Source organism: Melanaphis sacchari, unplaced genomic scaffold (genome assembly GCF_002803265.2).
Source record: "Melanaphis sacchari strain LSU unplaced genomic scaffold, SCAv2.0 Contig0_pilon_pilon, whole genome shotgun sequence".
In the NCBI taxonomy this organism is placed as follows: domain Eukaryota; kingdom Metazoa; phylum Arthropoda; class Insecta; order Hemiptera; family Aphididae; genus Melanaphis; species Melanaphis sacchari.
Window position 1 is genome coordinate 10,800,747 of NW_020270366.1, and position 27,428 is coordinate 10,828,174.

General features: G+C 24.6%; 1 protein-coding gene across 2 annotated transcripts in view; it reads right to left on the reverse strand.

The window, feature by feature from the left end:
* Nucleotides 1-3,715: 3,715 nt before the first annotated feature.
* Nucleotides 3,716-27,428, reverse strand: part of LOC112595055 (cytochrome P450 306a1) — a 33,197-nt gene continuing 9,484 nt past the window's right edge. Inside the window, exons 2-8 of one of the 2 annotated variants that reach the window (XM_025340174.1) lie at nt 12,574-12,760; nt 7,565-7,888; nt 6,997-7,142; nt 6,702-6,901; nt 6,327-6,621; nt 4,193-4,523; nt 3,717-4,108 (exon numbers count right to left, since the gene is read on the reverse strand). In XM_025340174.1, the coding sequence (XP_025195959.1) occupies nt 3,915-4,108; nt 4,193-4,523; nt 6,327-6,621; nt 6,702-6,901; nt 6,997-7,142; nt 7,565-7,877 (1,479 nt within the window). In that variant the 5' untranslated portion in view covers nt 7,878-7,888; nt 12,574-12,760 and the 3' untranslated portion in view covers nt 3,717-3,914. Of the gene's footprint in view, nt 4,109-4,192; nt 4,524-6,326; nt 6,622-6,701; nt 6,902-6,996; nt 7,143-7,564; nt 7,889-12,573; nt 12,761-27,428 lie in introns of both variants that reach the window. The other variant, XM_025340239.1, reaches the window with a different exon arrangement.

Here is a 27,428-nt window from a genome sequence, read left to right on the forward strand (position 1 = left end):
ATTTATTTGAGTAATACTCCATAATAATTGTTTAGTTTAAAAATGTTTTATTATTTATTTACCAATTGTACATGGTTCCCTATAAATTATATACATTTTCTAACATTTAAGACCATACTATTTATTGATTAGTTAGTTTAATTTAATTTATATTGTTTTATCAAATAACGATTTTATTTGTTTATTTAAAGTAGTTAGAAGTGCATGTTTTCCTATTGATATGTTTATGTACTTAGTGCCATATACCATTTTTTGTAAAAATTATTTGATGTAGTGTTTTATATCGTATGAAGATATAATTGTTATTTTTTTTATATTACCAATGTTCAAGCAACCTATTAAAATTAAATGTTAAATGTTTTTGTCAATTACTTGTTATATTAATTTATTTCAGGGGAACTATTCACGCAACTAATACGACACGAATGACATCTAATTTGACTAAGAACCGTTAAATCGTTTTTAAGTCAGAGCTGTCCGAGGTTAAAAATTATTGTTAAACATCAATCTCATTGTTTAATATCACATAATTCAAAATAATATATACTTAGGTTTTATGTGATAAATTGCTAGTAAAAAAGTGTGAGAAAGTACTTTAAACAGCTTAAACCTATAAGACTCTACTCTGCCAAGTTAATAATAAAAAGCCTGAAGTTATAAATATAAATATATAGTAATTTTGTCTAAGGTTTAATTAAACTTTTTAAATAATATATATCACTATATATGTCAAAATGTTCTCAAGTCCAATAGAAGATTCAAAAATACAATCGTGAATATTGTCGCTGTAAAAAAAAAAGGCTACAAAGCTGCAAAACTTATAAAAGACGCTCGTCTGTCTCTAAATACTGAAAGCAATAATGAATTCATCACGTTTGAAAAGCGATTCTGAGAAAATTTTGGTTTATATATTATGTTTATAGTTTTAATTCACTTACAAGAACAATATTAGTAATTAAGGATTTAAAATTTTACCTAAACATTAATCATAGAGTAAGTAAAATGTAATAGTATACAAAATATAAATTTTAAAACTAAAAATCATAAAATATTATTCAGATAAATTAAAAAAATAACTTCATATAATTCAGAAAAAACATTGTATTGTTTATCAATTTGTTCACCATTCACAGTATTAAAGTTAACAAACAATTATTATTGACATTTTTTAGTTCTGGTTAGAATAATAATAATTAACCTTGTATTAAATTTTCAAGTCTTAGTATATAAAAATGGCAAATTTCATAGCAATAAAACTGAAAAAAAAAAACAGAAAAATAACAGAAATTAAAAATGTGTAGCCTCATTATAATATTTTATCATTTTATTCACAATATTCTGTACACAAATTTTCTTAACGCTTAAGCAAGATAATTGTCTATGACATTTTTAAAGTATGAGATACATAACACTTCCAATTAACAAAATATATGATTGCTTAATGCTTTTATGGAGAACTCGTTGTATAATAGAGGTAAAAAATAATTTTTAGAGACAAATTACATCATCTTTCAATCAACACCTGCTCTTTCATCATAACCTCAAGTTGTATGTATTTGTTTATAAATCTTTATTATAGAAATATTTCAGCGCACTGAACGTGTACACTTCAAGTTTAAGAATTAACAACAACGACATAACTATAACATGTGCATAATGTAAATAAGTAACTTTATTTTCTATTTGAAAGTAAACTACATTTTATTAAAATCATGAATATATCAATTTGCCTCCTAAAGTAAAGTACACTTTTATAGGAAACGAGAATTTTCCAACAATTCTTAACTAAATTAATTATTAGGTATTTAATCTGCATATAATTAAATGGAAATTTAACAATACATAATTTTAAATTTTAAATAATTTTATATTATAATTGTAAAAGGTAATATAAAGTATGTGATTACATAATATTTATGTCGTTTTATTCGTACAATTAAAAAAAAAAACATAATTTTCTAGAAAATTCGTTGGAAACTAAACAATTATGTCCTTAATATTGTAGTCTTATAAACATTGAGAATTTAGCCTTCGAACTTGTACCAATTATAACCAATTATAATGTGACTTTGTATAAAACACTTGTAACAAATTGATTCTCATTCGTCTAATTGTATTTATATCATTGTCAAAATATGTTGATGCAAAAAATAAGTAAAGTTTATGAAATTTGTATAATTTAAAAAAATAAGGAATTTAAAATAACTTTATTATATCATATAAATATATATATAATTAAACAAAATATAAATTAATTTTAGTATAGTTAAATACGCATGGTATAAAAATTGGTATACACAGTTAAACACATACGCTAATATTAAATAGTATAAAATGGTACAATAAAAATAAAATAATTTTTATATCATTATTAGGTAATATGATAGATAAAAATTAAACGAATAAATATAATAGAAGTATATAGTATGCGTCATAATAATTTGCAGTATTTACCTAAGCCGATTTGAGGTGCATTCGCATTTGCGGTGTTTCTGATCGTTTAATAAATTCGAAAAATACACATGAACCAAATGTGTTCTAACAAAATAGTACTCGTAAATTTTTAAATCGTAATTTTATACAAAACATCACAATATCCTACTTACCGTGTATAAATGTATTGTTTTTTTAATGCTCATTTGGGTTATTGGGTAAAAATACCTGTTATTCTGTTATTTAAATTTGATCATCGACTGTTATATCATTGTTTTAAGGGTAATAAAGAAGATTTAAATACTCAATATATAAACTTCTTTGTATATATATAAATAATATATTTCTTAACATCCCCTAAATGGATTAAATCATAAAAATATTAATAAATAGGAACATCGTCTGAAAATAATAATTGTATGTTAAAAATTTTAGAACCTATTCTAGCTTGTGAAACGAAAAAAACATTGAGTTTTACAACTTACAATATTATAATTTTATATTTTGATTTTTTTTATTGTTATTTTCAAAGCATTTTTTAATCAACATAAGTGCTTAAAAGTTGTGTTGATTACTCGTATTTTGATTCAAAACCAATCACAATAATATTCAAATTTACATTATTTGTACGTTTTAAATAATTTCTGAACTCTATAATTGTAATAATTACTAGTTCTATAGTGTAATAATATAAACCGATCATGTTCCGTTTTTCAATTAATCTACCACTGGACGTGCTGTTATTTGTTTTTTCATCATAAGTAATTTGAAAAAAAAATAATTATCATGAATTATGATAATTGATAATTTTAAAAACACTAACTGGTAGACATCATGAGATGTAGTATATAATATAGTCAATATAACCTATATACATAACTGACCAGACCGGTCATGTTTAAGTTATTAATTATTACTTTTTATATACCCATAGTATTAAAATTTAATTGAACATTATATTTCCTACATTAAGAGAATCGTTTTCCCGCCATAAGTGCATTACACATGTTATCATGAATTATTAACTAATTAATTTGTTTACAAACACGGATAAAACGAGAGAAAATCGATTACACACATAATATGTACTCACTCATTCACTTATATCTAGAGAGATAAAGTGGTATCATCATATCAATTTATTATCACGAGTGGATAATCTGTTTTACCTGAATGCAGTTATTATAATTACGATTCTTAAATACAAATTTTAAATGATTGGTAATCACGATTTATTTTTGTAAACGAATGACGTCATATATTTAATAAAAACGTGCATAAATATTAAATCAGAAAATACTCGTGAAATCACCGTGATATGGAATACCCGAATACTACATAATTATTGGCGGATTAAAAAATATACATTTGATGAACATAAAATATTTAGAATATTTAGTATCTACAACATTTTGTATGTTTCTATATTTATTTAAAAATCATTTTAATCAATTAAAAAACAAATTGCACGCCAATTCATCTTAAATTCGAGATTTAAAGACAATGTTGTGTGGAGCCGGACTGAGGGTTATGCCAAACTCTCCATCCATGATAATGTTAATTTCTTTTTCGGATAGACCGTCTTCTGTAGAAACATTGAAATTATGAATTATATTTGCACCGAACAAATAGAGTATCCAGTAGGAAAGCGTGTCTCCAACACAAGCTCTTTTACCTGAAAACATTATTACATAATATTGACTACTTTGGTACAATCGTTTTAAAAAAAAATTAACGTTTCTTATTATCAATTACTAACCGGCTTGAAATGGCATGAACGCTTTGTTGTTTATCATATTTCCTTCGTCGTCCAAAAATCTTTTGGGTCGAAATATTTGAGGGTCCGTCCAATACTTTTCGTTGTGGTGCATTGCCCACTGTAATGGTAAAACCATGGTCCCTTTTGGTATGCGGTATCCCGAAATTGTAATTTCTCTGTTGACCGATCGAGGTATTCCAGATGGAGCTACCGGCCGTAATCGCATCGTTTCGAACACACAAGCTTTTAGCAATGGAATTTTTTCAATGTGTTCTAAATCTATTATTCCGCTATTGATGCACATCGAATCCAACAGTTTTTGTAAGTCATTCTAAAAATGTTTTATTTCATCAAAATGATATCAATAAAACGTTATGAGTGATTTTTTTATTAGCTTATCTTTTACACATGTTTAAGTTCAAATACAACCGTGATACTTTATTATACGCATAATTATATCTCTTAAATTTTAAATAATTATCAACATTTACTTTAAATTATTATTGTTATACTTCAAGATATTTTGAAAGTTATTTTTATTTTAGTACTCCTAAAAAATCTGTCTATCAGAGTATCATTAAAATATATTTATGTAATATTAAATATTGAAAACGATCATATATAAAAATTGTTTTATTAAATTTAATAACATTAATTATATTATAATTGGATACCATAATTCATTATATTTACATAAGTACCAGTGTAGTTAACCTACAAGTAACAGTTCATAATAATAAGCAGATGAGGTTAATGATTATACCTGTATTTTATTATTTTCTTTGCATTTTTTACGACAAAATATATAATCCATACCTATTTATAAAAAAGTTAGGCAAGTTTGTACGTTCTGTTGTTTATTAAGTGATGAGTGTGTCACTATTGTGGGTATATTATATTTAAATTCAATGATATCTCATTGTATACAAAAAACGAATATCAGTAGAGGTCAGAGACCGTTTGTTAACTTATTTATAAGTATTCAAAGTATATTTTGTAATATATTTTTTTTTTTATATACTTGTTAATTTATTTTACTTATAGTAATATGGTAGGTAGATGTGATATAAATTTTTTTGATAATTTAATTAGTATTAAATATTTTAATAACAAATCAACTTATAAAACTTAAAATGTAATAATATTTTTCTGTAAATACCGTAAAACAGTAAAAATAGACCCATAATATAAATAGATAATATCTTAAAATAAATCAATCATGTTATTGCATGTTCCTATTCAAATTTATAATATAATATTCGTGAAAAATTTAAGTTTTCACGAATAATATTTTTAAATTATATAAAAAAAAGTAGTTAATATATCGTTATTTATTGTTTGAATAAGTAATTTCATCTCAATTGTAAATTACTTTAATAGAAATTATTGAGATTTAACGGTTTTAGTTTGAAATACTTGTGAAGAATTTTATATTAAATTTTCAAAACTTAGATACGAAGTGAATTTAACGAATTTCGAAAATCTTCTAACTTTAATGCATATAAAAAAAAATATTGTGCCTATATATTTTTAATATTTTTATACATATACTTGTATAAGAAGAATTTATGTGGAATTGTGTGTTACATTTTCAAAAATGTAAGCAAATAATTTCTTTTAAAATTGACATTTATAAAAAAAAAAACAATTGAAAATTTTAATTATCTACAAATAGTTCAAAATATTTTGAAAATTATATCGTACTTAGAAAATGAAAATATAAATACTCGGTGAAAATTTTAAATTTCTGTAACTATTTGTTTTTGAATTATAATAAAATAAAGAAACCAATTCAATCAAAATTTGTTTAGTGTAAAAATTCTTATTTTTTCTAGTTTTTTTTTTTTGACTATAAAAAAATACTAATTTAATTTTGACTTCATTAATGTACAAACTAGATCTATTTTTTTTTATTCAAAACCACCCTCAAAGTTGAAAATTGAAGCATTTTATTGACAACTTATCATATACATTATACTCAAATAAAAAAAAAACATATTATTGTAAAATCAATACATTTATTGATTCGTCAGAATTAAAAAATAAAGTATTTATATAAGTTCATTACAATATACATTATACATAGTATAGTATAATACTTAAATCAATTATATTAAAAATATGCAATTTTTACCTGAATTTCTTTATTTAAAGCCATGTAAAGAAGAAACCATCTAAGGGTATTGACGGTAGTTTCTACACCAGCACCAAAAAGATCAGACAGAAGAAAACAACATTGTTTTTCGGTAAAGAAATGAGAATCCTTATTGTTTATTCTTTTTGTCATTTCTTTCATGAACATGGCCATCAGATCGTCACAATCATTAATTTCGTTTCCACGTTTCTCCATCAATGTTTTATATATGCAATGCGTATTTTTTACTCCCTCGATTACTTCAAAAACAGTATTTCTGTATTTAGGTATTATCCTAAGAAAATTACATCAACAAAATATTGTTTAACACATTTTTATACAGATATTACATAAATAATGATATTCATTTCTAACTTTAATATTGGCAAAACACTCAATGGAGTAGCTATGGCAAATTTTTTGGATCCATCTTCAGCCAAATTTCGTAAATAAATCCAATTAGGATCATCTTCTGGCCACGCTTTACCCAACACTATTAGATTTATGAAATCTCCTACTTGTACTAAAAAAAACGTCCCTGTGTCAATTGGACATTTATTCAACTGTCGTAATTTCTAAAAAAATATATATATATAATAAATAATTAATTAAATTTAAAAAAATATAATTGGTTTAAATAATTTATAATTATCTCTGTCTTAAGTGTTACCGAAATTGTAGAAGACACAGCGTTGGTAATAAGTAGTTGTAAGTGATTTTTCTTGTCTCCGAACTTAGACACGCCGATTACCTTAAGCCAATTGCACACAAATTTTCGCTGTTCTTTCCAAAGAGGTCCACGTGTAAATATTAGCCCTATACATTATTTAATTGTATCTACTTTAAAAAATGGCTTATAAAAACTATGATAACTACAGTGGAGCGTCGATGATCTATTTGTAAAATATCCGCTTTACGATTTTTAAAAAAAAAAATACATATTAATTATATATTTTTAAATTTATGATAAATTTTATGATTAATTTATAAACATAATTTTAACAATATATTTATTATAGTTATTTTATCATATTATACTTATATATTAATTTTATTTTTAATTATATAAAACATTTAAATTTTTGTTCTTTGTATATTTTTAATTATTGTTTGATTGTTCGCAATCCCCTCTCCCCTAGTCTCATTTAGTGCGAATAATTGAAGATCCTCTGTATATTTTAGTAAATAATTAAATACTATTCAACTTGGTACAGGCCATAGATGTTATAGATACCTACCATGTTCTTGCATGATTTCGTTGATAACTTCGAAGTTAGTACGATCTGCTAGTTCTTCCTTCGCTAATGCCATTCTAACCAGTGTCGGATCCGACATGACAACTGCAAAATGTTTCCCCATTTGAATACTGTAAATCGATCCATACTTACAAGCTAGTGCTGTCAACGTTTTGTAAGGTTCTGCAGGATTTAGCCACGGCAGATAACCGAGGATTGGAAGGCCCCAAGGGCCTGGGGGTAAATTTCTGTTAGAATGCCATAGATAACCAGCATACAACGCACCAAATAATATTACACCAATGATCCAAAACATGATTTAAGTTCCTTTAACACGAGTCAATAGATACATTATTATAGTACAATAACAGTTATTAGTTATCTAGAAAGTTATAATTTAAGGTTAGTAAAAATGTTCAGCTCTGTATATAATATAGTACCTAATGGTAAATTCTAACAACCTACGAGGAAATGATAAATAGCAATTAATTAAACTAGAAAACCTTTAACACTTAATAATGTTTATTTATTAAGATAAATAAATAAAATGTTTAGAATCTGTAAAATTGAGAATATAATAAAATTTAACGTAGAATTAAAATATCAAATTAATGGTGCGTGTAGAAGGATCACTGGATAGCCATACGTATTTATAGTTTCATAGATTCTTTTTATACTTATTTCGTAAGACACATCAGTTACGTCGATTGACATATACTGTTATTTACCATAAATCATAATATATTATACACTATACAGTAATAAATTAATGATCTTAGATTCTGGGCTCAAAAAGTATCGTGAATACATGTTCGGTATGGATTAAAACGTTACCCTTGTATTTTATAAATGTTTATAGTGGTTTTCTCATAAGCGTATATTATAAGTATGAACTATCGAAAAATACGCGGTTGATTAAGGTATATTTCGTAATTATTGTTATTATTTCTTATTAATAAATCCGTTGGATCCAAAAAAAAAATGTAAAAATTGTATTGAATAACATTGTTTAAATTAATATTTTAACTATAATTGTGCATTATTAAGTATAATAATAACTAATAGAATTAATAAATAGGTTTAACAACTGTAAAAATAGTGTAAATTGAAATTTACATTTTTTTTTTCATTTAAATTTTTCTAATTATATATTTTTTACATAGCCCTATACAAATAATTCAATCATCAATTTTCGTTAAGGAATTATAGTAATTATGACGTAACACTAATCGCCTGTATGACGAAAAATGTCAGAAGAATGATAGTATGTCACAAACATGGTTCATAACCTACACGTTTGTGAGTATAGATTTTTCCTATATTTGACCTCAACAGATAGCCTACATGATGATATATCTTACCTATATATTATCTGTGGTCGAATGAGATGATTTATGTTAAATGTATCATTATTGCTTTCAAATATAGAATTGATTAATAATATAATTATAAAAAAATACAAGCGTAAATCTTGCGGGGTAGTAACATTTGATACTAGGGCAGTAGCTACACACGTAAATACTGCTATCCACCTGATTCCTGCTGCAGTATGTCACACATAGTTTTTTTTTTTCATTTATTTTAATGTGCACAACTTAAACGTATTCTATTCACGACACATTTTGACCTTTTATTTATTTGTATATAGTTTTTTTTTTTTACCTTCCCCGTGTTTTGATCGCGTCCCGTTTAAAAAACTGGTTATAAAGTGGAGCATATTTATTATAATATTATTATCTGATTATGTCCCAAATGCGGGTGAATGAAAAAAAAATGTACACAAATTATACAGAATATGCCGCAGCGGGTACGGTACGGGAGAAAAAAACAGATTTCAAACGGTATATTTATACGATATCAAAACGACATAATATCATATAGAAAACGCAAAAAAATGTAAACACTAAACACTGGAGTTCGGAATATTCAAATGTTAGCATTCCTTGTTGTGGACGCAACGGTAGGTAACGCTCTACATATATATATTATATATACATACATATATTTTGTTTAACCGAATTTTAGGTATAATATTTTAAATTATTCTAAAATCTGACATAGAAAACAACAAAGTAAGTTTTTAACATAAAATATATAATTCAAAAATATAATAAAAATATTTGTACATATATTATGTAAAACTAAGTTATTGTTTTGTAAATTTTAAAATTGTATTATTATAAAGGTACACCGTACGAATTTTTAATATCATCCTAGGTACTTAAAATCGGTTTAATATAGCCGAATATACATATTTCTGTTAAATAAACTATAATACTAAATATATCTACAACGTGATTCACAAAAATGCAACATACGATACATTTTAATCTTTAATAAGATTATAGTATTTAGAATATTCAAATATGTTTATGGACCATACTTTTAGTACTGTATTATATTATATTTTTAACTTTTTATATTTTAAACTTATTATTCAAATGTGATCCACTTTTTTTATTACAAATATATTTTTAGATTTTTTTTTTGAAAATGTTGGTTCATATGAATCAAAAATTGAACAATTTATATAAAGTAGTGAGTTAATATATATTATATGTATTAATTAATAACTATTTCATGTAATTGAATATTTTTTACAAATTTTAAAACTTGGATAAAATAATATTATATAGTAATTACTGTCATTTTTAAATTATAATTAGCTTAAATTTATTATTTAATAGAAGATAACTCTTAATAATTACTGTTTAATAACTTAAAAATTATTCGTTAGCATTTTGATTTAAATATTATTTTACTGTCAATATTGGTAATGACTAGGCAATATCAGTAATTCCAGTGAGGGTACAGGGATGGATTTTGAAGGACCGAAAGACCAAGATTGACACACTGCAAGAGTTCACACTGCGCACATATGTAATTCATTTTGTTTTCATAGAAATATTTAATCTAAAAATTCAATTGTATAAGTTATCAAATAAATTAAAAACATGCGAGTAAGTTATAAAATCAATATTTATTAATTTATAACACTTTGATTCTGTGCATCTTTAATAAAGTAAGAGAGCGCAAATGTTGGATTTTAATTCATGTTTAAATATGTATAAGTTATGTATTTGTGCGGTGTGAACATTTAAATAAATCCCTCCAAAATTTTCACTTTAAGTCTATCCCTGAGTAAATAATAGTCATTTTAAATAGTAAAAAATATATAAGTAACTAATATAAGGTTAGTGAATGTCATTCATTGAAATTTATTTATTTCTTAAGCTTATCATCAACTTACAACTCATAAAGCTTGATATTACTTTTTGATTAATTATTTTCCATATTTTTGAGGTGAAAAAAGACTGAAGTTATGTTCGAATTAGAAAAAACGGATTTTGAAAACTAATGGGTAGAATTTTAGGGATGATCGTGTATAAATACATACAATACTAAATATTTGCGAAAGAAAAAATTTGGAAAGAAGTGTTTTTTGATATGTAAAGATTGGGCTGGACTAGTTGAAGACATGTGTCCATTGCATTCTTCTAACTTAATTTTTAATTTTACATTTAAACTAAAAGCATACAAATCATAAAAGTTGTCATGTAAATACTGAAATATATATTAATTTAATGCTAAATATTTGTCACAAAAAAAAAAACAATAATAAATTGCAATTTGATCAGATTATGTATACATATTTAAAGTGTTTAAAAGTTACCTCTATGAAAATAAATAAAATAATATACTTTAAAATTAAAAGTAGGATCTATTAAATATTAATTTTAATAATAATGTACAAGTAATTATAATAGTTATAAGTTAAAAAATTGTTCGTTTGAATTTTTGTTTAATCAGGTTTTTTTCAGTTTATTTAAACGCACAATACTCGTATTCTAATAAATAAATTAAATATTGATAACTTTTAATATTAATTTTATACATTTTATATATAGTGTAAATATAATATATTATTTACAATATGTCAACATTGTCTAACCGAATTTAATATAATATAACTTTAAAAATGTAGGTATATATATATTTAAAAAAAAAAATGTATTTCCTTAACAATTTACAACTAAAAAGAGGGGTTTTCATACTTCGAACACAAAGTTTATTTTATTATACGATATAATGTGTAAGCACTACGTAGTACATATACTTAAATATTCTGAAAATAAAAAATTAAATAAATTCATTATCAATGAAAAACATGGATACTCGCTCTTCTGTATGGTATATTTCGAGTAGATCACTATAATGGATATGTTAAATTTGAATTATACTTTTGAACCAAAAGCGATGACCGGAATGATTTTGTCCGTAAAATATCGTGCGTGTTAATATTATTTCTATATTAGATTTCAAAGTGGAATATTTTCATCAATATCGAAAATTACTTATTTATCCACTGTCACAAAAACAAACAAATCATGTTCAAATGCATATAAAATCACCGAACCATCTGTGATCCGTATGCGGGTGTCATTGATGTATAGAAACATTTTGACTAAATAATAAACTTCCCGTAGACTTAAACACTTTTAACTCCGTAACTAGATCCAACTGGTCACTAGAAACCTCATTTAAGATTGAAGCACTTTTTACTGCTCTATAACGCTATGATAGACAATAAAAAAAAAAAAAATTATAATGATATCAATGTAAAACTAATATTCATAATATGTACATTCATTCTCTCTACTCATAGAACCTAATCATGGGGGGGGGGGGTAAGCATCTTTTTGAATCATGCTATGTATAAAAAATCTTAACATATTCATTTAGTTTTTATTTAATCATAATAATCTTTTTTTCGAACGACATTTTAATATTTAGTATATTATTACTGATACTGCAGAATTACTTGTTTAATAATAGTTATGTATATAATGCAAACAATACGTAATTTTTAATATTTATTACTCTATTAATATTTTATATTGGATTGATACTAGACACTAATTCGACAGAGTTTATTTCAATGTATTTGTAAATACTCAAGTTAAATCTATAGAACAACAACAACAAAAAAAAAATGTTTATTGAAAACTTACCCGTCAGTAAACAGTGTTTTTTGATTGCAGTCAATGTATTGTAACGCGTACAGACAGTAGGCACTAAACTACAACATAAACCTTATTGTTGACGACGATTATCCGTACTGTAGAAAATATGACGATGTGTTGATGTTAATCTGATTATCTGAATTTATGACGGTATTGTGTCTGGTGCCTGCGCCGTCTATAATAATATATTGTGTATTGTCAAAATACAATGGTTTTACGAAAGAAAAAACACATTTTAAACGCGTGAAAAAAAGCAGAAAAACTACGAGCGGCCATCGAATTATTTTTATTTCATATCGACATTGATAATTATTGTGTATTTGTTTCAAAATTATTTGTCGGTATACAAACTGCATAAAAAGACCATGATGAAAATAATGTACAAAGTATGTAAGCACACTGTGGATTTCACTTTTAAAGATTCGTCGCCGCTATAGGAAAAAAAAAGAAAATATATTTCATAAAATTTGTTGTACACATTTATTTGACCAAATCAGATTCATAAATTTCACATTCTAAATACCCATTCTATTTGTAAATTATCATTTGTATGAATATCTAATGTACGAATACATTGTGGTTGTGGCGTTAAGCGCATGATGGAGTCAATTCGTAATACAATGGATTTTTGTCGAATTGAATAAAAAAAAAATTACGCATTATACATACAAATAGCATACATAACAATATTGCTATAAAAAATAGTCTAAAAAATAAATCTTTTAAATTGTTTACTCGTGAATTGTTTAATAGACAAAAATTATAAACATCATGTATTCACGTATTATTCATTTTGTGTCATGTAGTTCACCTCGAAACTTGAGAATAAGCCTAATCATGATAATAATTTAATATTTGTAGTGTTAATTTGTTGTTATTATTGTAATTACGAAGAGTTGATATTTTGCCAATAAACGTTTTTCAGAAATTTATTACCTCGATAAAAAAATAATTGTTAGTATAATAATTTAAGTATTAGAATTAATAACTAAAATCGTGGACCGGATTATATACTAAAAAATATTAATATTATCTATAGCTTATTAAATCATTTACTATTTATATTCAAACAATAATATTCTTCAATATTTAATAGCAAAGCTATTTCGTATTGTATAAAATATATTTTATACATATACGAGTATATTATGATTATAATATGTTATTTTAGTTTCAAAATAAAAATCGTATTTTTTTTCTTTCATACCTAGTGGAGGAGTCACCCAGAGTTCTATGAACTTTTAAACTGATTCAAAATTGTTCAATGGGAACAGACGTCGTGAACAATAAAACCTTGAAGACACATTAATGAGACGATAAGGTCGTCTGCAGGACGTAGTCTCGTCTACCACAGGTAAGATCCGGTTTTACTTTCATTGATGTAAACAAGTCCTATATTATGTACGAAGGGTCTGCAATTCCAAGAAATCTGATGCAAACACGTTTATACTCATTGGGGTGAATAGTCTATAAGGAATTCGGTATTGTTCCTACGTGCTATAAGACGAAAAAAAGGTTCGCTCCCCCAATGAGTGATTGGAATGTCGACGTTTTCAAAGAGTCATTTATTCAAATATTCCCATTATATATTATTATATACACCTGTTATACCTATTAATTGTTGAACCCACAGAATAATAGAGAATCGTTTTATTAACTATATAAGGGTAAATTCCAAGTGGTAGACTGTAGCCACACTCATAAATATATATATTATATATTGTTGAAAATAATTCAAAAGAGAAAAACATAATTATTTTTTCGGTTAATACAAAATTAATTGTATTAAAAAATTATATTTGTGGCTAGGTGTATCGACCATTTATACCGTGAATAATTTTTAGTATTAACAGTTGTGCATAAGACAGTGTTAATTAATGGAATATTAACTGATGTAACCTTATTAATAAATAATAATTAAAAAAGACATTTTTAATTTATTCGGATTTCAGTATACGTAATACATAAATAGTGTTAATTTAAAATTCAAAACATTTAATATCTACAGGTTAAAATAAAATCGCTTTAAAAACAAGAAAAAATTAACTTTTTTGTTAACTTTAATAAAAAGTAATACATTTTTACCAGTTTTTAGGTCATTTTTGCATTTTTTTTGTATTTTTAGGTCATTAAAATCCTAGCTCTAGTATTAACGTTTCTTTTAGATGAACTAAATTATGAAAAAAATAAAACAAAATTTTCGACACAAGTACATTTTCTAAAAAAAATAAATAGTGAATTTTAATGATCTACGAACTTGGTTGCTAATATTTCAAAACGCGTCCAAATCAAAAATCATTCAAATTTCTTAAGTGCCGTTAACTGTTACATATATAGGTACTTTAAATAAAGTCTGTCAAGATCACTATATTTAATTAAGCGGGATTTATAGCTACGTCGTCCATTGCGCGTGCTTATTTGTATCGAGTTGTGTCAAAAAGTTGAGGTCTAACTCTGGAAATATCTGGTTAGATTATGATAAGCTATAGGTAAATGATTACAGCGATGTCATATGATTACATCAGCCAATCAGAAAACGATAAAAGACACACAGACACGAGAAACGACGTAATTGTAAACCCGGCTTTATAGTATGTAATATTCACGGTAAAACTGTAAGAGTGATAAGCTGGTTACAGTGATATTTTCCTTTGTGGCTAGTCTTGGGAAAACGTCGTCGCCGTTCATAAGTGCATATTGTTTATTTTAAATAATTTAATATTGTTTTGCAGACCTAAATTATGATAATATTCTGGGGAAACGAGTCTATGTAATAAATTAATTAATAACGTCTATTCGTACGCATTATCACCTATATTACAGTCGCTCTGACGAGACCTGTTGCCTGTTTTCCGAGGATTACTGCGTGACCGAGGTTGTCATGCAAGGTAAGAGTGTAAACGCTCTTTAATCACTTGATATAATATATTTTAATATTATCATTCACAATCTCGAACACTTCTACGACTGTTTTTTTACTTCATATAAATTATAATTCAACCTACATTTTATTTTATCTTAAATTGATAGGTTAGTAAAATCTTGGTGAATCTTCGGCAGAATAGTTGCGTTAATAAGGGTTGAATTTTTGGTGGAGTCATTTATACGGTGCATCCGAATGGCATGGCAAAAAAATAAACATAAATTTGAATGTCCAAATTGCGTGCTAACTCTTAGAGGGGTCTATCTAAATTGCATGTCGTGTACCCACAAGTTGATCTTTTATTATCATGCATTTATGTGCACAACTTAAACTTTATTTTTGATTACGCACGAATAGAAACTGATTAGTTTCAAGATTGAAATATTTTTATATCCGAGTAAACATTTTACCGAATTATAGAAGATGACATTGTGAATATTAAATAAAACGATTGTAGTTTAAGGTAATCAAGTGAATGTATTTTAAATTTAACATTTATAATTTCAAATAAATAATAATATTATAACATTTAGTGGAGTTTTTGACAATACACAATAAGGTATATATATATTTTTTTTAAGTTAAACATAAACAAAATCTTATGCGGAAGCCACTAAAAATCAAAACTCATTCGAAGAACACAAAATTGTCAACACTCTCAGGTTTTATATCAAATTTAAACTTACTAATTAGTCCTTCTCTCATCAGTCTTAAATTTATTCACAGTTAATAGAAGTATTCCATAACCTTATCGACCAGATAACTTCCATTAAATTTAAGCACAGTTATGTACACTGTACAGTTATCACTTATCATCTATTAATGTACTACCTTATTTCTCTTCCTTTTATCATTATATTATTTTAAATTATCTATACCTAACCAACTACGACTTAGCATAACTAACATAACATTGTGTTTTGTAAAATTGTATAATTGCTTAAACTCGTAATAGCATGTGATATGCTGACACATCTAAATTTATTAAATAAAAAAATAAAATATATACGTATGCTCTCTGTATCTGCTGTCGGAGTAGGTTATCGTTTTCTTTTTAGTGCCCTGAGAATCATTTTAATTTAGTTATTTCTTCGAAATTGTATCTCCAGGAATTGTATAATCTATTCTTAGTTTTTACAAACATAGTATAATAATGATAATTATACAATTTTTATACTCCACTTAACATTTTATATTTGATTAAATTGATCTTAAAAATAAGAGGGTATAACTATTTATATAATTTCCTGTATTAATAAAATATTGATAATGACCTAATAAAATATATATATATGTTGTTATGAGCCTCCAATAATAAAAATTAAATAATATTTAAGGGCATTGTTAGTAAATGATAATTCAATTAATTTCAGTAACAATTAGTATGTATAATATTGAAAAACTAGAGAAATACTATATTATAATACTAGCTATACAGTTATTATACTTAGTAATTAATATAAACTTAAGTAGATATTTAAACTAAATTTTAGGGAATAAATTACTTAAAAAATAAGGTAAGCAAGTGAGTACCGCTCTGCTGTTCATCAGGTGTCGAATGGGTCACTACTATGGGTGTGATAAATTTAAATTAAATGATATATCATTCAATAAAAACGATTTTGAGCAAATGTGGTCTATCGGTGCATATCAATTAATAAATTTCTTATTCATGGTATGTTTTTTTATATATGAAGCTGGCGAAGTAATTTATTTTACGTTTATAATAATACTGTAGAAGGATATAATTATTTCCAAAAATATTTCATTTATTTTGCTATTAATTTTCAAGTATTTTAATAATATATATTTTTTCTATATTTGATCAACTTAAAAAACTCAAAATGTAATAACATCTTTCTGTAAATACCTACCGTAAAACAGTAAAAATAGATTCATAGTATAAAAAAATATAAAATATAAAATTTTCATAGCGTATAATATAATTCATAATAATATAATATACTTTTAAGTTTTAAGTTGTTCCCATGAATGTTTTTAAAATAAAAAAAAAATGTAATAATATCGTTTTTTATTGTTAAATAAGTTATCATAATACTTCTTTACTGAAGCAATAGTAGAATAATATTGCTTTTATTGCACTTACTATTTTTTTTATTGTATTCTACTATAGTGTATATTCTATACACACTAGAATAGATAAATAATTAGAGTATTTTCAATTAAACATGATCTGTATAATATACGAGTACTGAGTAGGGCATAATTATATATACGTGAACTTATATCGTTGAAAATACATTCACAACAGTTCAAAGATTGCCATCTAAAATAATTATCGTATATTGTATGTATTATATTATGTATATATATTATTTATTGTATATATAATATAATTTTCAGCATTAAAACTTGATCACTGTAAATATTCTATTTAAAACGAACATTAGAAATAACAGAAACACCAATATGATATTAAAATTACCTCATAATATGACCAAGTCTTATTGCTTGATTTATAGATACGTCAGCACGAATCTTATTAGCCCGTGTAAGAAGACTGCATGATAGATATTTTGTTGTGTTTGGTAAAAAAAAAAATGTTATTATTTATTAGTAAAAGCTCCGATTTTTCCGCCTAAGATTATTTTTCTTTAAATAGTTAATTTCACCTTGTTAATATGTTTTATAAGTAAGATAAACAATTTATGCATACTTCTCAACCACCCCTAAATTTTTCAATTGTATAAACATGCGTTTAACATATCGATACAGTGTACTGAATATTTCAACATTTTCATATATAAGACGTGATGTAACTACCATTTTTCGTTTTACGAATATTTTATAAATTCGCTTACGCGTGATCGAAACCACGTGTTTGTATACAATGATGATGATATAAGTTAAATCATTAAACTATGAGTAATACAATACAAAATTCCATGAAAAAAAACATCCGAAATGCTATTAATTCAATGCTTTAATTGTTATGGACATTCACGAAATAAACAAATTTGTAAAACGTCACTTTTAACCTTGTCTCTAAATTTATACTCCTAGTTCAATCGCCGTATATGCTAATATAATTATATTCATGGTCAATGGTTCAAGTCCGGTCATTTTTTTACGGTATTTACAGACGAATTAATTGTAGTATTTAATCCAAGTATGCACTGTAGTGTTACACAATATTTGTGTAAACGTGCACGTGTCTATTTTCACGCTAGAAGATTCATTTAAGATATTTTAATGATTTATAGGTCAGTATAGTTTTTTACCTGTATCATATAATATGACGCGTGGTATCACAACTAATTTAAACTACCTATCTAGAACATAGAGGTATTCCAATATCATGAGTAACCATGTGCTCAGGAGTCGTGACGGGGTTTTGTTATATTATGGTAAATACTTCATTCATATATTTTAATAATAATAAAAATAATAATCACAATAATAATAATAATAATAACAACACTAATAATAATATAGTTCGTTAACATATATTTTAAATATATGTAAATATATTATTGAAAACATAAGTATCAAAGACGTTTTAGAACCATATATCATACGAATTTTTCTCATTTAAACGTTTAAGTTACGAGTTGTTATTCTTACATAAAAAAAAAAAAAAAAAAAAAAAATGAAAAACGTTAATAAGTAAGTATATTGAATTATTTACCACATATCAATAACTATTGAAATCGGAAAAAAGTAATAATAATATTTGAGCAATTATTACATAGATAGTCATTTTTGGAACGCATTTATTAAGTTTCGAAAAAAATAGAAAACATATTATCATTTTTGTAAATATAATATTTTTAATAAAATATTAAGTTTTATTATTTTAATAGCTATTGTTAAAAACTTTATTCATTGAGATTTTGAATTTAAACCACACACCGCTAGCTGCAGTGTATAATTTTATGTGAAGTTTTAAAAAATATTTAAGTTATGTGATGTTATTTTGAATAAAGTTTAGCAGAAAAATAATTCACAAGAATTCATTTGAGACATACATCAATAGATACAACAAGATCAGGCGTGTAAAATGCTCAATTTACGCGTGATTCATCAAGGGTTGGCCTCAAATTTGCGGCTTGCAGACACCAGAATCATTAAAAAATTAAGTGAAAATAAAGAGAGAAAAAATAATTATAGTTTTTATTTTATGATGTAGTTATGTTTGAGAAAAATTATATGTTTACCAATTTTTAAAATTGAAAAAGAATTTAATACATTTTTATTTTTAAGAATAAATTAAAATTACTCAGAGGACACCCTAACGATGGTCAAACAATTTTCATTATTTATCAAAATTGGTTTGTTTTTCATTTTTATTTTATTAAATCATGTATAAAAATACGTTATTCACATATAAGCATTTATGATTAGTTGTTTTGTTTAGGAAATTTCAATTCTCTAATTATAAATCTATTTATTTTAAATAATAGCCTTTACTATGTAGTAGAGTAGGGCGTTTTTCGAATACAATTTTACTTAGATGATTATTTATATAACATTTTTATTTGAATAATTATAAAAAATGATTTGAATTATCTAGTTAAAATTGTACACAGTTCTGTTATGTTGTTATGTCCTTATTACATTATATATTCCACGTAAGTATTAATTGATATTTTGATATTTTTTGTTTTATTTTAGAAGTATGATTTCCAACAATTTTTACTTTGAAAACGTAAAATTATCTAAATTGTTGTATTTTTAGATTCCAGAGTATTATCACATACACACATTTTTACTGACAAGTATGCTTTTTTTGATTTCTATCTTATAACTACCTAGTTGTTGGTAAAGATATGTGTTTTTTTTAAACAATTTTTTGGGGATGAAAGTATTTTTACTAAAAAAAAAAATTATTTAACCGTAGAATCTGTTAAGTTATACTAAATATTTATTTTTAGATGTTGTACAATATTATATATGGAGGAAACGCTAGAAGAGGACTTTAATAAAAGTAGAGTAAAAGTTTTCAAGCCTTAACCTTTAATATATTTTCATAATTATAAAATTCTAGATAATCTTTTTTGTTTATAAATATTTAATAATTTTCTTTTAAATGACCATCATTCATTGAACACAACAATACTTATTTAATGTCGTCTGTTATACATTAAAACCTTTGATAATTTATAGCTGAACTATTATGCATCATATATGGTAAATTAGCTCATAATTTAAGGATTTATAAATTTATAATTTATTTTTATACAAGTGATAACAATATAAATGTTGGTGACTTTTACAATGACTTAACATTGTTTGCCATTAATAAGTTTCTTGTTTCTTTTTTATTAGGAATAACATTTCTGTGAACAACTTTTAGGCCTTATAACCTAATTCAAATGGAAACCGAGCTATGTACCTACTTAAAATATATTTTATTCGAGCCTGCAATAGTCTTACAGAATATAATGGTAATCGACAACTATGTGTAGTAAATATTTTACGTTAGTTTGTACGTCATCAATTTTAAATGGATAATACATTTTAAATTAATCTTTATTTTATTTTTTTATTCATATTGTTTCATTTTTTTTTTTAAATTTCTTATGCTGATTTAGAGAGTTTTCTCAATTTATATGCGTATTACTATTTAACTTTTTTTATTTACGAAACAATTATTTTCAATTGAAAGTAAAAAGAATTTTTTTTCAAGGTCAGGTATTATATATTATTTTTGCGATACTTTTAACATATTCAGAATAATATATTATGAGATAATAATATCAGACGCATATACAGTTCATGGACGATATATACAGTCGAGACGTAGAACGGAATCCCATTCAGACCTTGGGCACATTAATTACGTCGCATACTTTTGATCATCTGACATTATGTATACCAAAGAGGCCTTAATATATATATACTATCGAAATGTAAAATTGTATCCAATTTTTCAATACCTACGCAGTTTAATAATAAAGGTATTTGTACACAAATCATTTTTCATTTATAGAGGTTTTCATTATTTTTTATACGACTATATATATATAATTGTAAAAAATATGTTGAGTATATTATGAAGATTTGCCCTCGTTTGAGCCTCAAACAGGTACCTAACGAAAATATTTTTAAAATATACTTACGTATTAAACCACTGACGTAAGGTCTTTGGCGGTATTCCATTATAATATATTAACCATGGGTTACCGACATAAACGTATCGTATAAATATGTATTTCATGTAGGTATATTGTGTTATGTAAGTATTAGATAAATACGATTTTAGTTATCAAAGGTTAACCCATTTTCTTTGGATATTAATGAATACTGAAATTGCATGTAAATAAACAACATAGGGGTATTCTCTGTCCACACATTTACATAACTACACGATAAACGATATTAAACATGAATAAATTTAACTACGTTCTCAATTTTAACACGAAAATTTACAAAATATGCAATATTTAAAATAGTAAGTTATTAATATCAAAATTCTTTAAAAAAACCTAATATTTTTATTGTAAATTTTTTCGATATCTAAAAATGTATGTACTTACTTAAAAATTACGCTTAAACTACTAAGAACTTTTCCAACGTTTTACACAAATTATAAATTTAATGCAAAATTAAAATATTGACTACCTACTTTCAAAGAAAATTATAAATCAGGTAAAAAAACATTCCAGTAATCAAACTAACAGATATTAATGTATAGAGGTACAGTTTTTTTTTTGTTTTTTTTTTAATAAAACTAATTAACAAATTAAAAAATAGCCAATAGTATATCACGTACTTAAGTCACGTACTTACGTACTGATATATCACATCAACAAAAATCTAGATAATGTAAATTGTATTCCAGAATCTTGTACGAATCATCTATAATATGTGAACTATTCCAATAAGTTAAAACTAATTTGCTTGTGAGACAAAATTAGGCGCTACTAAAAAATGTACACAACAACGTCACTATAAAATTATTTACTCAGCTTTAAATTTTTTGTATACATTTTATTTATAACTGTATAATTTAAAATTTTTTATAAAATTAAATAATTATGAAAATATGTTTTTTAAGATATTAACACGTATGCTTCAAATATTTTTTAATTATCCGTTGACTCTTGTGAATCATGAACCATTAATTCCTATAAATTCCGATACTTGTATTATTATTACCATCAGTGAACTATTTAGGTATACCAATAATAATTGTTGACATCACTATTGTTAGGTTGATATCAAAATAATCATTTTAACGGAATAAATGTGTGTTGTAGGAGTAAAGTATAATTTTTTTATATCGCAGAATATTGTGGTTTTACACTATAATTCAATAATTACAGTAGGTAAATATATTTTGGTATATAATGCTTTATAATATAAATGTTGATTGCCAAAAAGTTTTTGATTAATTAGTTATTTCCTTAAACTGTATAGGTTTATGTCTGTATCATAGACTACTTTAGTATTGGACTTGAGAATTTATATTTAAATAATTGTTGAATTGAAGGAAATCTACTGTGGAAATTAAAGTTCCTGGTTTCCATACTTGATTTACAAGTCTTAATTAAGTACAACAAAAATTACAATATTTCTTTCGAACCTGTCATAATTAATATAAAATTATTTAACATAGTTATATTTAAACTGAAATATATATTATTATACATTGATATAGTTAAGTATTATTACGTAACATAATATAATGAATTTGTAATTATAAAAAAAGAATTAAGTTTTAATGTTTAAGTATAATATATAAAAATGTATAGGTTCATAGATAAAAATCAAAATATAATTTACTTAATACAATAAGTATGATTATAATTTACTATGCAAAAATGACAGTCTTATGATGGGATTGCACAAATAGACGCAATTATAATATACAAACATGTGTATATATAACTATTAAAATACAACTAATTTATTCTTAAAAAAATAAATATGTATCAGAAACTGTATACATTTTTGATGTGCAACAATTTGGCTATCCCTGTTCTATATGAATATTTTTATACGTGTACAAAAAACGTATAAATTGGTTATAATTTGTTACTCATCATTTTAGAAAACAAAAAAATATGTTTATAATAAGCTGATAAAACTTAAAAAAAAATCAATAACTTAGCTTTCATAATATTTACTGGGAAACATCCAAAATTTTAGTAGATATATAATAATTAAAAATTTATTGGAGTAGGTAATGGTTTTATTATCTACCGTATAAATGTCAATTCACTATGAAACATACTTTTGTGTTCTAAACTAGACAACCATGTTGATATAGACCGTGTATATGTATACACCAAGCACAGAATATTAAAATATATTAAATGTATCATATTTATGCTTGAACAATTTGTTATTTTGTTATTATTCAAAAATATTAATTGTAGAAACTTTAAACGTTTCTTGATTCCGTATATTGTCGTTTTCTACATACAATAACATTTAAAAAATATTTAGACAAATTTTATATTATTTATAGGCATTTGACATCTTTGAATATTTAAAAATGTTTATGATCGATTTTAAAACTTCAAAATTCAATAGAACACACCACATAATAGTTGTTCTTATTTCTGATTTAAAAATTTAAAAATTATAAATGCACAATTATTTTTAAGATTTTTCAAATTAAAATGGTATTTAGGTACTTAATCCATTAATCATAAACAATAAGTTAATATAACATCTAGTTATATGATATATGTATATGAAATAATATTATACTTATTATAGTAAATAATATACTACTTGATTAGTTCAAACTATCGGATTACTAATGACAATAATATAATATATAATAAAATATTTTAAGAAATATAGGCTGACAGACTGCCTTATGTCAGAATTATTTTTTTTTTTGTATTCAAAGGTTTATTATTTTATTTTATCTTAACATATTCAATATAGTGATCTACTCAATTACGAGGTATACTCTACATCTTCTATACAATAGAGTGACTTCCTGGATTTAAAATAAAATATTTTCAATGCCTCAGTTTTTTTTTTTTTTTATCACCATCCCAGCCTGCCATGATATTTTGCTTAGGTATTGGTTTTACTAATATTAATAACTTAAACCTATATATTTCATTATATTAAGACAGTTTGACGTCTCTTACTACTTACCAAAACAAAAAATGTTAAAGATGTTCTAAAATATAAATCACATCGTTGTAATAAAATATTATATAAGATCATTAACCTATCCAGTCGCCCAAGAATTTTTCAGTGAAATCCAATAACGATACCAATCCATAAATGCATTGACCCCTGAACTTAAGGCAATAAGGCCGATGACCGTCTGGCGTCTACAAATTACCAAGATGGTAAATATGTAAATTAATGAAAGAAGAACAGGGTTTGAATAACGAACTCAAAAATATATATATATACCTATAGTTGTCCTTGGATGTATGTTGACTTAACCAAGTCGTCTACAACTGTGATTCTTAAATCCAGGAGTATATTTCCCTTGAAAGATGAACGCTAATAACCTCAACATGTATACAGTATATACTAATATAAAGTAGGTAGGTACAGATTTTGTGAAAAACAGTGGTTTATTCTACATATATTTTCACAGTTAACGTTATAACTTTGGATTGGAAACTAAAAAGCTAAAGCGAGAGGAATTTATTATGTATTTATATACTTATAATAATAAATACCATGTTGTTTTTGTAAATACATAATTTAAAATTAATATTTTAGAAATGAAAATTTAAAAGAGTTAAGTATAAGATATGAAAATATTGTAAGCAAATAAAAAATATGAGATTTAAAATAAAACAAAAATATTGTTGTATTATGATAATAAAGGTATAGTAAATTTAAAAGTGTTGTCATATCATCATACAACTTTTCTTCTCAATATATCTAGCTAAAATTACATCGTAACCTTATCACATATATAAAAATTGTTTACCCCCTCCCCCCCAAAAAAAGAAAAAAAAAAGAAAAAGAATAATAGAAAAAAGTACATAGTTTACAGATGCATATACCTGTGTAATCTATTATAATATAATGATTAGAAATACTCAAATACGACCTTTTCAATATTTGAATACATATTATTAATGTGTATTAAAAATTAAAATCATTTGCAGATGCACAAAATAAAAGTATATTAGCTTTTAAAAGTTATATGCTACACAAATGAGTGTTTTTAATAACTTGTTTAGATCTGTGACGTATTAAATAGCTTTTTATAAATATTATAATTGTCCATACGTTTATATTGATCTCAATAAAATTTCATTTTTTAACTAGTAGTGGATGTTTATTTATATGTAGGTTCATTTATTGTCATAAAAAATATAAATATAACAGACAAAATCATAAAATATTGTACTCTTAGTACTTTTTTTGATTTACTAAGAAATTGATTATATTTTATTCAATTAATTTCGTTAAGTATTCTGTATTTTGAATTGGACTGTAGGAAACTGTTATAGGTTAGGTTGCTTATAATATTAATTGTTTAATAGAAAACATTTTTGAGTTTCAAGATGATATTTGGAAGGATATTATAAACAATATTCAATTTTTAATTAAAAGTTTCATTGCAAACGTTTGTTATTTTTTTTTAAATTTCTTGAAGACTATGATCGACAATGTTCCGAAACAATCCACATTATTTAACTAACTAAATATCATTAAACATTATAAAACAATTGTAAAACAATCGTAGCATAAATTCCTGTCAATGGTTCCAAAAGACTTAAAAGGAAGTATTGACGAGAGGTTAATACCAGGTTTCCGCATGACCCTATAGACTATTTGGCTATACAATACTACGTATATGACTGCAAATACTGCAGTTGTGAAAAGTATTCGAATGATATATTATTATATTCAATGTAGGTCATAAGGATTTATCATGTAAATTAAATGGTTAGCTCTTAAATATATTATTATATTTTACATCGCATATAAATATTCATGAACTTTTATAGATATACGAGTATCTACAATCATTAGTTTATTCAAACCTTCGTATACAGAGACATATAGAAAATAATAGTTATAAAAGGGGCGACGGGACGGCACGTCTTGAAGGCTTATTGAGATTCGAGGTAAAAAGAAGGTTAACAACTTATAATTATTGTTTAAGTTGTACGTACAACTTTGTATTCTATGAAAACTAACTTTTACGTTTATTTTATCGATATTTGATCACGTGCGACGATTATATAAATACATCTGATTGGATACTTGGCTTAAAGTAGTAAACAAATATTTTAGTGATATGCCTATTGATCATTTTTCAGTAATTATATATAAGCAATATTTTTATAACACATCAATAAAATGTATGTTTATAAACTTATGCAAATGAAGATACTACAATCTAAACATCCGCCTCTGATATGAGTAATTGACATTGAACTACGTAAAATAATATCCCAATCAAGTAAACATTCAGCCGATGCTTATATAACATGTCATATTGCAAGGTCGAATGTTTTTTAAATTGTTGTTTATATCTAACATTTAATAATATGTAATATTATAAGCTATAGGCATACAGGGTACAACGGTGTTTAAATAACTTAAAGAACTAAAAGTTTATTGATCTTTTTGGATTGTGTTCAAGATCCTTTCCTATTATTTTTTTTTATTCGACCTCTCCTCTTTGGATATATCTACGGACTGCAAAATACAAGAGAAAGGGGTCCTTGAACATTACAAACTTACACTCGACGCACGTAAACATTTATAAACAAATATTAATTTATAACATTATATTATTACGTATTATTATTATTATTGTTTATATTTTTATAATATTACAGTATACTGTATTTATTTAATATATTTTAATTATTTTTTTTTCAAATAATGTTATTCAATTAATATTACTTAACAGTTTTATCACAGAATTTAATTTGCAAATATATTTTTCTTTATTTAATTTTAAATTACTTATTATGTGTAAATTATCCAGCGTTATGATTTATTT